At 41.1% G+C, this 17,403-nt stretch overlaps 1 protein-coding gene across 1 annotated transcript in view; it reads right to left on the bottom strand.

Annotated features, from left to right (window-relative positions):
• The window catches only part of PANK3 (pantothenate kinase 3), a 160,837-nt gene that overhangs the window by 34,785 nt on the left and 108,649 nt on the right, over window positions 1–17,403 (bottom strand). Inside the window, exons 6-7 of the mRNA XM_069763863.1 lie at window positions 8,714–8,837; window positions 4,756–4,881 (exon numbers count right to left, since the gene is read on the bottom strand). Of these exons, the coding sequence (XP_069619964.1) occupies window positions 4,756–4,881; window positions 8,714–8,837 (250 nt within the window). The remainder of the gene's footprint in view (window positions 1–4,755; window positions 4,882–8,713; window positions 8,838–17,403) is intronic.

Below are 17,403 nucleotides of genomic sequence, written 5' to 3' on the forward strand. Positions count from 1 at the left end.
TTTTCTTTCCCTATTATAAGAAGCGCTGTAGGGATAAGACTACACCATCGGTCATTAAGGATCTGGACTTTGTTCCCCCGATGGTATATATATGTCACAGTTACCCTGCTGACAGAATTTTAACATGGTGACCTTGTATGGATGGAACGTAGCTCTGATTTCTGCAATTTGAGTTCTGCATTGCTTGATGGAGCTGCCCACAATCAGCAAATCTTGGAGATAAGGTATGCAGTAAACCGCCACATGACCAGCTCTATCCTCGCCTACTGTATTCTCACCCATCCCTTGTAGATTGTAAGCCTTTGCGGGCAGGGTCCTCTCTCCTCCTGTACCAGTTATGACTTGTATTGCTTAAGATTATTGTACTTGTTTTTATTATGTATACCCCTCCTTACATGTAAAGCGCCATGGAATAAATGGCGCTATAACAATAAATAATAATAATATCACTAGAGCATTTTTCTCCTCAGCAAGTGAGCTGTCATCTCGGCTACAATCTTAGTAAAAATCTGAGGAGAAATTAATATTCCAAAGGGAAGGGTCTGAAAGAAAGTGATGATCTCTTTTTTTTTTTTTTAATGCCAAGAGCTACCTTAGATCCATTGACTAACCCCTGGCTTGAGAATTTATGCTATGAGCTTTGTTGTTGCACAGGGGCTAAAATCCTATAGTGGTCTGATACGGATTTAGGTCAGAAGTCCGTTGTAAAGAAGTAACCATACCCACTAGGTTTCTTGAGACGTGTTCTCTCATACCTAGAATATGATGTGTGTGGAACTTCGGTAGATATTGCGCTAGACTTGTTAACCATACCTGGTATTTGGAGTGGTATATAACAGAAGCAATATAAGTATTAAGGTACTCATGTTGAAATATTTCCATTAGAAACCAGGAATCTATATACTATGCAGCAATTGGTTTCTAGTATGGATCCATAGCGCAATCCACGCATGCTGTATGTTTGTCTGTGTTATGCACCTTGCACTTTTTTGTGATTATTGGTTTTAGAGTATCTAGTAAAAGTTATATTTTAATCCTATAAGCCTATACATACAATTTTTCGGATTACACCACAAGCTGAATATATAGACACCAAATATGTGTAGGTTTGATTTTTGTTACGGTATACTTTTATTTTGAATGGGGTGAAAGGGGGGTGATTTAAACTTTTATATTTTTTTTTTTTTTTTTTCATATTTTTAAAAACATTTTATTTTAATTCTGGCATGCTTCAATAGCCTCCCATAGAAGCTGCCACAACTCAATCGCCTCTCCTACATAGAGGTGATGCTCAGATCGCCCCTATTTAGTAGAATTGCAGCATGGCTACGAGCGCCGACCACATGGTAGGCCTCATAGCAATCCGGCATCAACAACCATAGAGGTCTGCAGGTGACCTCTGGTTGTTATGCTGATGCACCGATGACCCCCGGTCATGTGATGGGGTCACCGGTGTGTGCATTTCTGGCCAGATGGCTAAGAACTTGTTAAATGCCATTATCCGAGTTTGACAGCAGCATTTGACTAGATAATAGGTGCGGGTGGATCGCAATTCCACCTGCGCCTATTGCAGGCACATGTCAGCTGTTTAAACAGCTGACATTTTCGCGGCTTTGAGGCAGGCTCACCTTCGGAGCCCGCATCAAAGCGGGGGTTCTGCCATTGGACGTACTATTCCGTCCGATGGCAGAGAAGGGGTAAATTATCTGATCTTTAAGAATCAGTCTAGTTTCCTCAGGTTTATTATCGTTCTGAAAGGTACATATGGTGTTTTCACAAAAAAAGGATATTTAGAATCCTTCTTTCTCTTGTCCCAGGACCTTTTTAAGGACTGATTTTTTAGATCAACTCCAGAACTTTTTACTGTAGAGCCAGCTATTCCCCCAGGGAATTATGTTTTGTATTCTCAGAAGAGGGTCCTGCTCCCCCCCAATCTCCCATTTGTCTTGGTTTCTTGGGGGCTTTTAACGATTGTATCTTCTTCTCCAAAAAAACTTTTATATAATGGCAATACTAAATTAGAAAACCCATCTTTTACTGACCTCATCTTTTTCCAATATATTATAATTAGATAATTATCCAATACTGGGCTGAACAGGTATTCATCTTGTTAAGAAAAGGAACAAAGTCTAGAGTTTGATTAGATATCTCCCAACCAGCACTTCAACCATAGAGCGTAACGAGCCGCATTAGCTAGAGCAGTAGATCTGGCTGCTAACCGCACTGTATCTGCCAAAGCATCAGCAAGGAATGCTGCCGCCCTCTGCATCATAAGAATGGCAGCTAGAATATTTTACCTTGTCATCATATTAGTTAGCTGACTTTCTATGTGGCCCTGCAATACCATCAGAGACCTAACTGTACATGTTGCTGCAATAGCTGGTTTAAAATGAACCTGTGGGAGATACCCAGGCTCACGTTAAGAGATCATCCGCCTTCCAATCGAGGGGGTCTTTCAGTGTTCCCATATCTTCAAAGGGCAATACAAACTTCCTAGATACATTTAAACTGGCCACATCAGTCTTTGGAACTTTATATTATGGATATGGATATTTACCTTTCGAGTCTGACAAGAACCTGTTTAGGCTTAATCCATTCTCTTTTGATAAGAGACAAAAAACTATCATTAATATTAAACGTTCGACGTTTACATAGCTCTAGCCCTATGAACATTATATCCTGAATGGATTTGGAAGCCATGGGTTCTTTTTTTTTAATGTCCATAGTGATCTAATAGCTTTAATCAGTTTGTCGACTTGTTCAATTGGAAAGCACAGATGACCTGCATCCCCTTCATTCAAAGAGGATGAGAATGAAGAAGATATATACTCTCCTTCTAACATGACCAGCATTTCTTCAGAATCCAAAGATACAGCTCTGGTTCTCTTTATTTTCGCTCCGTTAGAGTCTTTAGGGTGGATTAGAGACTTAAGGGAGCTCTTATATTCTGCTTTAATTAGACATCGGATATCTTAAGCAAAGCTAAGAGATTCTTCACAGATAAACTTTGCTCCCATGAACCAGGTAACTTTCCCTTGAATAGCGCACATTCCCTGTGCTTGGTTAGTGCCACACATTTCTTAGGTTTTTCCTAAATAAGAAATATGAAAAGAAATCCATGAACAAGATAACCATGGAGGTCACTCACTCAGGTGCCTTTTAGGTACCTGATTAGGAGGAAATATCAGTTCTTCCAAATGGTCTCCACTAGAGACTGTGGTACAACGCCACAATACCAACACTATGTGGGGTGTTATATATATATATATATATATATATATATATATATATATATATATATATACTGGGCATCTCCACAGTGATGCCTGGAAGTTGATCCATTATCCCATTACTTGACAAATTTGAAATGTTCATTTTATGGATTTTTCAGAAAAGGGCGTCCCAATATTCAATTAAAAATGACAATGACATGATTTCCTATTTTGAAAACATTCATTTTACAAACACAACACAAGAAATTGGACCTAATTATAAAATCTTAGTTGCTAGAAGCAAAAGATTAGGCGTCCAAAAATAAGGACATTGGTAGATAATGGGTTAACCTTTGGCGATCCTGTTGCCACTGGAGTACTTGTTGGACAACTTCCTTCGGGGAATTGCTGTGGTACTTTCAGGACCCATTTGCTATGGCAGCAGCAGTACCAGACCGCTTCCCATGGCAATCAGGGCAGGGCTTTGATGAGTGGTTCTCAATGTCACACATCACTCTTCCCCCTGGACTCCAGGGTGAAGGTTCCCTTTCCAAGACAGAAAAACAATTGATGTGCATTGGAGGGGACACTCCCTGTTAGTTTGCAGGTTTCCTATACTTTAAGGGTGGAACCTATCCCTCTATGTGGGTGCTGTCATGGGTGATGGAAAAAAAAAAGTTCCTAATTTGTCTTTATGAATGGACTACGAAAGGTTTTTGGTGCATTAGTCTATGTGCCAGCGATGAGTTTTTGGCGAGGCTTTGACGTTGCATATTTTCAGTGTCAAAAACGTAGCAAAAACCGTTCCAACAAAGTGAATGAGATTTATAGAAATCTCATGCCCATTGTGTTTATTTTTTACTCAGGATAAACTGACCTGCAGTGCATGCTTCATATGTGTAACCTGTCAATGTTTTCTGAGAGATTGCAGAGTTTTAGGTGTAGATTTTTCCCATAAACTTGCATTAGATGTGGAAAATCAGCAAGCAAAAAGCGTACATAGAATCTTAGATTGTTAGAGTTGGAAGAGACCTCCTGGGTCATCTGGTCCAACCCCCTGCTCAAAGCAGAATTCACTAAATCATCCCAGACAGATGTCTGTCCAGCCTCTGTTTGAAGACTTCCATGGAAGGAGAACTCACCACCTCTCGTGGCAGCCTGTTCCACTCATTGATCACTAACAGAAGACATGCGTTATTATTGCGTTTCCGCTGTGGAAACACATTACAAATGCATGTAAACCGTCTAGGACTATCAAACTTTTGTGAACGCGTCAAAAATGTGATAAAAAAGCATGTAAAAAATGCATTCAAAAACACAATGAAAAAAAAAACACAAGCAACTTAATAGGTGCAGAAAATCTGCAACATCAAAAACTCACCAAAACCTCATTGTGGGAATGTGATCTTAACCTATGACTGCATAAGCATACAGTATTATTATACCCACCGATCACCATATTTGCCTTAGTTGCATGTAATGCAATATCAAAGATTAATATTCAACTGTTTTCTAAAGCGCTCCTTGTTTATTTAGGACATACCTCATGTTCCAGAAAGAGTGCTTTAAGTTGACCATTCGACCAGTAATCCAATGCATATGCCAACAATTTCATTGACAGGGTATTGACCCGGAGAAAATTACCAACAAAAACAACTCTTTTTATTTTCTACAAAAAAAAAATATATATATTAAAAAAAATTTATAATAATTGTGTATAATATAACCTACAGCTCTGTTTCGCTTTAACTCGTGCTCTTATTTGATGAGTGCACCACTCCACATTCTCCCGGCTTCCTACTATTCCTACTAGCTGGGAATGAGGGTGCGCTCCTGATAAGATTGACAAATTTGATCAGTAGCATCATTGTACCGTTGGACAGAACTGTGCACTGACGGATACTATAAGCAGGGATCCGGCAATATTCGGAGCAGCACGTGATAACCGCTCTCATTTTACAATAGTATCCTGTATTATTTATCTTACGCAGATACAACATTTCAGCACAAAGACACCTTGGCATTTCAAGAGCAGCTTAAATATGACATCTCTCTTTTAGATGTTGAAACAATTTTTCTGTTAGATACTTTTTAAAAGAAATATATATATATAAAATGGTTCTATGTTTAAATATTGCTGTTGCATAGTTAACCCCTTCATGACCTTGGGATTTTCCGTTTTTCTGTGTTCGTTTTTCACTCCCCTCCTTCCCAAAGCCATAACTTTTTTATTTTTCCATCAATATGGCCTGTGAGGGCTTATTTTTTGCGAAACGAGTTGTACTTTTGAACGAGATCATTGGTTTTTACCATGTTGTGTACTAGAAAACGGGAAAAAAAGTCCAAGTGTGGTGAAATTGCAAAAAAAACTGCAATCCCACACTTGTTTTTGTTTGGCTTTTTTTTTTTTACTAGGTTCACTAAATGCTAAAACTGACCTGCATTACAATTCTCCAGGTCAGTACGAGTTTATAGACACCAAATATGTCTAGGTTCTTATTTATCTAAGTGGTGAAAAAAAATTCCAAACTTTGCTAAAAAAAAATAAATCAATAAATAAAAAGTGGGCCATTTTCCGATACCCGTAGCGTCTCCATTTTTCGTGAACTGGGATCAGTTGAGGGCTTATTTTTTGCGTTCCAAGCTGACGTTTTTATTGATACCACTTTTGTGCAGATATGTTTGATCGACCGTTATTGCATTTTAATGCAATGTCGCGGTGACCAAAAAAACAATTCTGGCGTTTCAATTTTTTGTCTCGCTACGCCGTTTAGCGATCAGGTTAATCCTTTTTTTTATTGATAGATCGGGCGATTCTGAATGCGGCGATACTAAATATGTGTAGGTTTAATTTTTTTATTGTTTTATTTTGAATGGGGCGAAAAGGGGGGTGATTTAAACTTTTTTATTTTTTTTACTTTTGCCATGCTTCAATAGCCTCCATGGAAGGCTAGAAGCTGGCACAACTCAATCGGCTCAGCTACATGGGAGCGATCATTAGATCGCTCTTATGTAGCTTAATTCCTGCATTGCTATGAGCGCCGACCACATGGTGGCGCTCATAGGAATCCAGCATCAGCAACCATATAGGTCTCAAGGACCTCTATGGTTACTATGCAGACGCATCGCTGACCATCGATCATGTGACGGGGGGTTGGCAATGCGCTCATTTCCGGCCCGATGGCCAGATGCGACGGTTAAATGCCGCTGTCAGCGTTTGACAGCGGCATTTAACTAGTTAATAGAGGCGGGTGGATCGCGATTCCACCCGTCGCTATTGCAGGCACATGTCAGCTGTTCAAAACAGCTGACATGTCCCGGCTTTGATACGGGCTCACCGCCAGAGCCTGCATCAAAGCGGGGGTTCTGACCTTGGACGTACTATCCCGTCCGAGGGCAGGAAGGGGTCAATATGCTGCTCACTAGTTTTCTTTTTAGGTCAAGTCAGAGCTTCCGTCCAAGTTGTTCACTGCTGGTGAAAAGCAGCTGCTTAATGTACGGTCTATTAGTTGTGGTGTACAATAGCAGGAATTGTGCTGACTTACTGTGCATGTATGACCAGTGCTCTGGAATAAAAACACCACCCGGGGGTGCCAAAACAAGTATATAACAACATCTAGACCCAGGAACATTTATTTAAAATAATTCTAATTAAAGGCTTCTGCTACAACAAAGATATATAAAACACACTAGTTGCAGCTTTGTCTACTAAGGGAACTGGCCCATAGGGTAACAGGGGAATCCTCTGGTGGGCCCCTGTGCAGATCTGGGCCCCCAACCCCACTGTATGGGCAGTACTTGGCATAATTTACTTGATTCACTCTGCAGAAAAAAGAGCATCTCATCATTCATTGACCAAACTCCCCAGTTTATTATTATATAGAGATATAGGTAAATTCGTGAATGAGGGTAGCGTAATAATTGTGTGTAGGTGAAAAGTGCCCCCCCCCCAAAGTCAATGTTACTGGTGGGCCCTTGGCTCCCCAGTCCGACACTGACTAAGGGCACAAGAACATTTTTGTTTAACTTACAACAGACCTTTAGACATTACCTATGCTTCTTTTTGCTCCTTCTGGCTTTGAAAGGGCTTACATTTTATTTTCCCCCTCACTATGCTTTCACTTCAACACGATGAATTCTCCTACAGCCTTCATAGCCCTGTACAATGCTGCTTGATCCATATGCCACAAGGCAGCACTATAAAGAAGCCGAAGGACGCAAGCAATACGTCATAGTAATATAGAGGATATTGCATAAGACAGAACAATTGGTTCAGAAAGAGAAAAATTACACAACTGTCGGTGTCCAGTTGTCACAGTAAACTACGCTGCAGTCATTGATCATAGCTTGAGCTAAAGAAGAACAGACAATCCTTGAGAATATTAATGACAGGGATTCATCAGCTATTTATTTTCTCCAGGTTTGTCTGTTATTCCTAGCTCAAAGACACTTGGCCACAGCTGTAACCCATGACTGAAGTATAGCTGTAATGTCTACTGCAGGTCTGAGGTCTGAAAACAAGTTTTTGGCTAATCAGAACCCAGGAACGGCTTCTGTTTAGAAATCACAAGGTAGCTTATCTCAACATGGCAAGGACAGAATTGGGAACACTAAAGGCCCCTTCACATTAAGCGACGCTGCAGCGATACCGACAACGATCCGGATCACTGCAGCGTCGCTGTTTGGTCGCTGGAGAGCTGTCACACAGACAGCTCTCCAGCGACCAACGATCCCGAAGTCCCCGGGTAACCAGGGTAAACATCGGGTAACTAAGCGCAGGGCCGCGCTTAGTAACCCGATGTTTACCCTGGTTACCAGCGTAAAAGTAAAAAAAAACAAACACTACATACTTACCTAACGCTGTCTGTCCCCGGCGCTCTGCTTCTCTGCACTCCTCCTGTACTGGCTGTGAGCGTCGGTCAGCCGGAAAGCAGAGCGGTGACGTCACCGCTCTGCTTTCCGGCTGACCGACGCTCACAGCCAGTACAGGAGGAGTGCAGAGCACAGCGCCGGGGACAGACAGCGTTAGGTAAGTATGTAGTGGTTGTTTTTTTTTTTACTTTTAAGCTGGTAACCAGGGTAAACATCGGGTTACTAAGCGCGGCCCTGCGCTTAGTTACCCGATGTTTACCCTGGTTACCAGTGAAGATATCGCTGGATCGGTGTCACACACGCCGATCCAGCGATGTCCACGGGAGATCCAGCGACGAAATTAAGTTCTGGACTTTGTTCAGCGACCAACGATCTCCCAGCAGGGGCCTGATCGTTGGTCGCTGTCACACATAACGATATCCTTAACGATATCGTTGCTACGTCACAAAAAGCAACGATATCGTTAACGATATCGTTATGTGTGAAGGTACCTTTAAAAGAAGCTTCCTCACCAGCAAAAAAAAATATTATCAGTTAACAGGACAACAATGGTTCTCCAGGTATGGGGACATTACAACTACAATTACCACCTTTGTCCAGACAGCATGGGTTTTTATGTTAAATCTTACCTCATTGACAGCACACATCCGGGCTATGGAGCCAATATTATTAGTTATGGTCACCAATGTAGCACGAGCCAGATCTTCTTTACTAACCGATTCTCGTTTATCTTTGTAAATCATGTTTCCAAAACTTGAAAAAAAAAATACTGAAATGACTAACAGAATAATTAGATTGGTGAACATAGAGTTACAGTGTCATGTAAAAGTTTAAGCTAACCCGGTCAAAGTTATTGTGAACCTTTAAGCAAGATGAAGATGAAATCATCTCTAAAAGGCCTAAAGTTAAAGCTGACACATTTCCTTTGTATGTTAGGCAAATATATATACGGTGTATAGCTCTGGCAAAAATTATGAGACCACTGCAAAATGTCCAGTTTGTCTGATTTTTCTCTTCATAGATATATTTTTGGGTAAAATGTAAATTGTTCATTTATTTAATAAACTTCTGACAACAGGTCTCTGAATTTCCAAGCAATACATTTTGTATTTTTTTTCTGAAAATGAGAAATTGTCAAAATTAAAAAAATAAAGTGCTTTCAGACCTCAAATAATGCAAAGAAAACAAGTTCATAATCATTTAGAAACAACAATACTAATGTTTTAACTGAGGAAGAGTTCAGAAATCAATATTTTGTGGAATAACCATGATTTTTAATCCCAGCTTTCATGCGTCTTGGCATGCTTTCCACCAGTCTTTCTCACTGCTTCTGGAACAAAAATTTAAGCAGTTTTTTGATGGCTTGTGACTATCCATCATCCTCTTGATTACATTCCAGAAGTTTTCAATGGGGTTCAGGTCTGGAGATTGGAAATTGTTAATTCACACTGAATGCATCAAAACTATGAATTAACACATGTGGAATTATATACTTAACAAAAAAGTGTGAAACAACTGAAATGATGTCTTATATTCTAGGTTCTTCAAAGTAGCCACCTTTTGCTTTGATGACTGCTTTGCACACTCTTGGCATTCTCTTGATGAGCTTCAAGAGGTAGTCCCCGGGAATGGTTTTCACTTCACAGGTGTGCCCTGTCAGGTTTAATAACTGGTATTTCTTGCCTTATAAATGGGGTTGGGGCCATCAGTTGTGTTGTGCAGAAGTCTTTTAAAATAGAGGAAAAACTATGCAAATAAATTACATAATCAAATAATGAAACTTGATCTCGCCAACATTCTTTACCGTTATCTGTGAATGCTGGATTGAAAGACACTTGTTAACTATAAAAAGAGGTTATATGCCTCTGTATAATGAGTCAGATATTCAGCCAAGCGCTTCCTGCCTTAGCATTGGACACTGCAGACTCTCAAACAGTGTGCTTCCACACAGATCTCCTCTATCCAGATGACTGAGGAAGGACAGGTATTGACCGAAACATCTCCTAATTTTCTGGAATTTCTTCATTCAATAAATAAGTTCTTGAATACACGTGTATGACTGCCAAGTATTTCTGCATTACAGCTGATGGATTTGGTTATCCTACTTGTGCGCCACCAGAATTCTGGAAGTGCTGTGTTTTCCTAATTACTTATTCAGCCAAAACATCCAAAGAACTAGAGACTCTCTATAGGACAGCAGCCAAGACATCACGGCTCCATCATGAGGGACAGATTTGTCATTCTAAGAATGTCAGCATAAGGGACCACCACACCGGCTGGAAGACTACAGATCTGGTCCATTGACCATCACAAATCTATGGATTCATTTGGAGAAAGCAAGGAAACTGGCCTTGTACCTGAATGGACTGTTATCTTCCTAAGCTTGTCGTTATCTCCTCTCTATGTGCATGCTACAGGTGGGTAGTCAGCCCTGGAAGCTCTGAAGTTACAGCTGATTTTATCCCGGCGAGTCAGCGTAAGGGTTAGACTCTGTAATGTGCACTATCTTGGGTATTTTGCTGGGACTGTTCTATTTGTTATCTGCCTGTTTTGTGGTTCAATAAAGTATTGCCACACTGTTTTACCCTCACCCTGTGTTGCCCGAGTAGCGTTATGCCCACGGTGAAAGGAGAGCGGGTGTTCGGTGGGCTGATCCCTCATCCATGCGGTTTTGGCTAGTGTACCAGGACACCTGCTGACCCGTGTCTCCACATCCCGCCGCTAGTGTGCATTCAGGAGAACGGTGGAGTAAAATGCAACAGGTTTGTAAAGAAGCAGAGGACCCTTAATAAAATAAGCTGCATCTTACCATTTCTGTGTATCCGAAAAACAAAACTACATTTCCAAAGTACAACATGATGTTTGCTGATATGTTGATTACACATGGTGTTTGCTCTATAATTTAAGTCAGATTCTAGTAAAATTATAGTAAATCTATACAATGACCTACTACTAAATTATGTTAACTTCTTTAAAAATGTGGTGAGAATCCTGTAAAAGCAATAAAAAGATGCAAATATTTGTGTAAAATATGCAAGCCAAAATATTATAGTCTGCCATAAACTGGTACAAGTCATTTGTCACCCTATTGTTCAGTGAATGTGACCTCCTAATGCTGCAAATTCCACAAATGAGCATTTTCAGTTCTTTAAAACATAAAATGTATAGAAATTCCACTGTGCCTAACAATTTGGAACAGTGCATTTTGAGTTTTTATTTATTTTGGAGAATATACTGTTATCATTGGGAGGTTTCTTCAATAAAATTTGATGTATAATCTAAAGGGTGGTGACTTATTAGACTGACTGTCATTTGCACCGACCATTTAGGAAAATCCGTGTATGCAAATGACCCACAGAGGAGTGGTGGACTCCCTAGTCTTGTAGAAACAAGAGAACATTGGTGGAGCAGCTTAACATACTTTTTTTGCAAAAAAACTATTAACTAAATACCCTGTATTTTTTCATTTTTTGACTAGCACTTGCTTATTTACTGTGACTTTTTTACAACAGAGTATTTTTTGACCTCTCTGTGCGCTTTTGTGTCTTCAAGTTCTTTGGTGGTGTGAACAGGTTTCTACAGACTTGTTCACTGTGCAAGTAGCCCATGTGTTTTTGGTTTTATAATTGTTCTCTTGTTTCTACAAGACTAGGGAGTCCACCACTCCTCTGTGGGTCATTTGCATTGTAGCTGTTCCATCTTGCAAGTTGTGCATGGATATTTTCTCTCTGAACCCTGTTCACACAGGTACTATACCGATGATCAGGTTTTTAAATACATCAGATAGGGATTATGTACATTAGACAGGACTGCTCTATTATGGGTATACCTTGGCGATTGGTGGAGCAGCTTAACATACTTTTTTTTGCAAAAAAACGTATTAACTAAATACCCTGTATTTTTTCATTTTTTGACTAGCACTTGCTTATTTACTGTGACTTTTTTACAACAGAGTATTTTTTGACCTCTCTGTGCGCTTTTGTGTCTTCAAGTTCTTTGGTGTGGACAGGTTTCTACAGACTTGTTCACTGTGCCAGTAGCCCATGTGTTTTTGGTTTAATATTGATACAGTGCCTTGCCTGTAAAATATTTTAACCCCTTCAGATGGATTTACATCGTGGGACGTTACAGATCAACGGAAGGTATGTATATTGTTGGTTTATTATTTTTTCTTTGTTACAGAGCGAGGGTCTTCAGGTGGATTGAGAGAACAATAAAATATTACAACAACCTTTGTGTTTATTTCATTAAAACACTTTAATAATGTGTGTGTGTGTGTGATTTTTATCCCTTTCATTCAATTGGATTAATAATGGATAGGTGTCATAATTGACGCCTCTCCATTATTAATCTGGCTTAATGTCACCTTACAATAGCAAGGTGACATTAACCCTTCATTACCCCATATCCCACCGCTACACAGGAATGGGAAGAGAGTAGCCAAGTGCCAGAATAGTCGCATCTTCCAGATGTGCCTTTTCTGTGGTGGCTGGGGGCAGATGTTTTTAGCCAGCAAGGGGGGGGGGGGGCAATAACCATGGACCCTCTCCAGGCTATTAATATCTGCCCTCAGTCACTGGCTTTACTACTCTGGTGGAGAAAATTGCGCGGGAGTCCACGCCAATTTTTTCCACCTTTTAACCCTTTAATAGCTAGAGCGCCCAAATTTTGCACATACACACTACTAACATTAGTAGTGTGGAATGTGCAAAAAAATGGGGATATGAGATGGTTTACTGTATCTAAACCATGTCTCAGATCATGTCGGGTTTAGGAAGGAGATAGCAAAAGCCGGCAATTGAATTACCGACTTTAAACCTATCTAGCGCTGTATGAAATATTAATATATATACATATATGTGTCTCAATGACACATAGAATAAGATTATATATATATATATATATACACACACACACTTATTCTATGTGTAGACATTTATTCTACCTATTCTATTCTAACCTGTCAGTGTGATTTTACTGTACACCGCGCTGAATTGCCGGCTTTTCTCTCTAACACCGCTGCGTATTTCTCGCAAGACACACTGCTGGTCCGTGTGTATTCCGTATTTTTCTCGCCCCCATAGACTTTCATTGGCGTATTTTTTGTGTAATACGGTGACAAACGCAGCATGCTGCGATTTTCTACGGCCGTAGAACACCGTATAATACGGATCAGTAAAATACGGCTGATAGGAGCTGGGGCATAGAGAAGCATTGTACCGTATGCAATCCGTATTTTCTGAACCTCTCTTACATCCGTAAAACACGGTAGTGTGACGCCGGCCTTATTTGCAAGGACAGCCACACACAAAGACTAAAACTAGATATTAGGGGGCCTGAAAATTAATTTAAAAATGAAGATTGAAGTCTTAAACTTAAATAAGAAGTCAATAACTTTTAACAACCTAAAAGGGTTGCATAAGAGAAAAAAAATCATGTGAAATCATGTAACGTTTTACAATCTGTGCGGTAAAAAATCCTTTTTGTGCATTGGCAATAAAGGGGTTTTCTGGGCTTTTTATATATTTAATGTTTGTATCTAGGCTGCGTATATTACAAACTGTCAGTTTTCTGCACTGTCCGCATTCTGCATCGTTGCCTAGACGTCACACTTCGCGTTGTAACCAGCTCTCTCCTGATTCTGGAGGAGCTGGTTACACCCCGACTACAGTTTTCCTGTCTGGCAGAGAGTGGACATAAAGTCACAATATACCTTCCCCTGACGAAGACGCTCTAGCAGCGTCGATACGCGTGGGGCCTCTATCCCCCCTCTTGGATCTCCCTGGCCTTAGCTTTATTCCCTGCACACCCCAGCTTTACACCCCTTTTTTGCTTGCCGCATTTATATCTGCCTTAAGGGCACACTTATTCACTGATATCAATGGGGTACCGACTTCTCAGTGGCTGGAAACTCTGCATTGTACTTGGTAATGTATGATATGGGGTGTTAGAACTAGGGTAGGCTGTAAGATAGCTATACCAGTTATCTGTCTGGTTTAGCACCTGATCTTTCTACAGGACAGCATCTTGGATTTATTACAGGCCTGCTATGTGACTGGGGGGCATTGGTCACATTTAGGATCTGATTTTTTTGTGGGGACTCTTTCAGCTGGCAGCACAAGGTATTTAATATATGTGTTGTTATTGTATTAATCTGCCAATCTGTTTAAATGTCCTTTGCATGACTTGCACATTTGTTGTGTATTGTTATATGGATCCTTGTTATTGTATTTGGGGGTATGTGGGTAGGTCCGTTTAGTTTTTAAATGTTTGTTTCTCCCTGCTTTGCCTTTATGTATGGTGAGTTGTTATAATAAAATTTATTACATTAGGCTGATCCCACTGTGTGCATATTCTTTTTCTTTTGTGTTTTTTAAAGTCACAATATACACCACGAACAGACTCTGCCAAGACCCTACCTCTGCTTCCTTCATCCACTCTGCTAAGTAAGTGCTGTGTAAGTGGATTCTCCTGGTGCCCTCGCAACGCTGGCTTCTAAGATGAGGATGCCAGTGCTGACAAATTCAGGGACAGTGATTCTCTGTGTTGTTGCAGCTTTGGCATCCTCATCATAGGAACCAGCACTGTCATGGACAATGATTCCCTGCAACAATACAGAGCACAGCCTCTACAGTCTTTGAAAGAAGGAGTATTCGATGGCCTTCACTGGACTACGGCGCACCTGCATGAGAACTTTTCTTGTAATAAATATACAAGAATGAAGGATAGGGTCTTGTTTTAATTTCTCTCTTTTTAAATTTTCCAGGTTTTCATTTACTGACTATGGCAGATTCTGTGGACTACGTTGGACCTGTGTGGGATTTTTTTTTTCTAAGTGGTGAATCAGGAAAAAGTGTGGGGAAGCGTTTTTGTTTTTAAATAAAATATTTGTGTGTGTAATCTTTCCTTTTTTTTATTACTGGGTTACTAATTAGGGATGAGCAAACCTGAACAGGAAAGCTCGGGATCCGTACCGGAGACCTAGTATCCCTTACACCTGGACACAAACTTTTTACTGTAGGTCCGGTTTCCTGGTAGGGATCGCTAGTCTAATAAAGCTTGTTGAAAGGCTGCAGCGCAGCCAATCAAAATATTTTAATCTAGGGGCACTTATTGAGCCATCACAGCCATGCTAAGAATTGGCATGGCCGTGTATGGCAGCGCAGCACGTGACACGGCCTGTATAAAAGCTCGATTAGTGTAGGGATAGGATGCAGCAAGAGAGAGGGACAGATTCTGACTGCGCTCTCTACAAAAATAAACCGCTGTGTGTACTCTCCAACCTCTATATGTGGCAGTACTGTGGTGAAAGCCTCTGTGTGTGTACTCTGCACCCTCACACCTGAGGAGTAATGTCCTTTATGCCGAAGTGTGCACTCTGCCTGTGGTAAGAATGTCCTCTAAACCACTGTGTGTTTTCTAGTAGTCTGATAAAGAAATAATTGGCATCAGCCACCTCATTGCCAATAGTACCACAAAGAAATAATTTTTCAGGACTACTGTGTGTTTTCTAGCAGTTTTGCAAATAAATATATTGTATCAGCCATCTCATTGCCATTTCTAGGCCAAATTAATAACTTTTCAGGAACGCTTTGTTTTCTAGTAGCACTGCAAATAAATAAATCGACTCTTCCGCCATCTCTTTGCAAGTAGGATTTAGAAAAACCACTTCCAAAAATGAGGAGAGCATCCAACAGGAACGTGGACGTGGTGGTGCGTGTGTAGTTGCTGATGGGAGAGGAAGTGGATGTTTTGTACCTGCTATGTTCACAACTACAACATGTTCCTGTGGTGAACTCAGACGACAGGACATTATGTGTCCTTTCATAGATCCGAATACCACTGCATGAATGGTGAGGCAACAAGATATTGAAAAGGTGTTAGATTGGATGGGTGAGAGCGGCTCCAGTTCCTTTGCATTCCTTCCACCCATTTCACTGCAGAAAGTACACAGTTGGAACCTGAGGACCTTGGTCATCTCTCTTCCACCTCACTCCCTTACAAATCAGCCAACCCGTTTGAGGCCCAAGTCATGCAGCAGTCTCTTCTGCTTTTTTGAGGACTTCGCTGGTTGTGGTTCTGTGGCCCATCCACCTAGCGCTACCCCAGAAGTGGAAGAGACTGAGTGCACTAATGCCCAAGCACTTGACATGTTGGAGTATGTGGAATGGCTAGTGCAAGCGGACCAGTGTGGACCATCGCATGACATGTCAGATGATGATGAAACTAAGTTGCCAAAGGCAGCGTCTTTCTGCAGTGTGAAAACCAGCAAGAAAGGCAGGGTTGAGGAGTTGGTGGAAGATGATGAAGGGGATTATGGAGGTCCTAGACCCCACATGTAGAACACCCAAGTCACAGTTATCAGGTCTGTCTGTCACACATGGCTAGTGAGGTAGGTTACTGTCCCAACGTCAGCCATGTACTCAACTGTACAGCCAAGGGACAGTTTGGGAGCATGAAGAGGAAGAACAACAACAGCGCTCACTCAGGATGGCAATCAAAGCAGCTTATGGGCATCACTGGAGCATGGCTGGGGGAATACAGAGTACCCAGCCGAGATACCTCCCACCGAGGACAGCTTGTCGTTGCCTCTGTGCAGCCAGGCACACACAAGCTGCAGTCCCTACGCAATGACCACCCAGTTATCCATATTGTTACTATTGTAGATTACTGGGTGGCCACCCTGCTGGATACCCGCTACAAAGACAACATACGATTATTACTTAAACCTGACTTGCATGGCTCAGTGGAACAACAAGGCAGAGGCAGAAGAGAAAGTAGTCAATTCAGCTGGGGCACCGCCAGCACCTCTAAAAGCAGGGTTAACATGGCCGAAATGTGGCAAAACTTTATGAGCCCACCACAACATACAGCACCGCTTTCTAATAGGGTCTGTATTAGCAGGAGCCAGCATTACAACACGTCTCCTTGTACTAATAGATGGGTCTGCCCCATTTAACCTCTCGGTCTCCAAATTGGATACATGACCTGGAGATGCTGGTCCGTCCTCCCAGAAAGTGCCATGTCGAGAACGTGTGTTTAGCATGGCAGGGGGTGTGATCACAGACATTATCGGCACTGTCCCAATTGGGGCTCACAATCTAATTTTTCTATCAGCATGTGAGGGAAAACACTAGAAGAATATAAAAACTCCATGCAGATGTTGTCCTTGAACCGAGGACCCCAGCATTGCAAAGCTGCAGTGATTACTAAGCCACCTTTTTGGAAGTGCATTGAACAGCAAGGTGGATTGCCGCTGAGGGGAAAAAGAAAAAAAAAATATTTAAATCTCCAGCTTAGCGAGTGTGAACGAGCTGAG

This window comes from Ranitomeya imitator, chromosome 4 (assembly GCF_032444005.1).
Source record: "Ranitomeya imitator isolate aRanImi1 chromosome 4, aRanImi1.pri, whole genome shotgun sequence".
Lineage (NCBI taxonomy): Eukaryota > Metazoa > Chordata > Amphibia > Anura > Dendrobatidae > Ranitomeya > Ranitomeya imitator.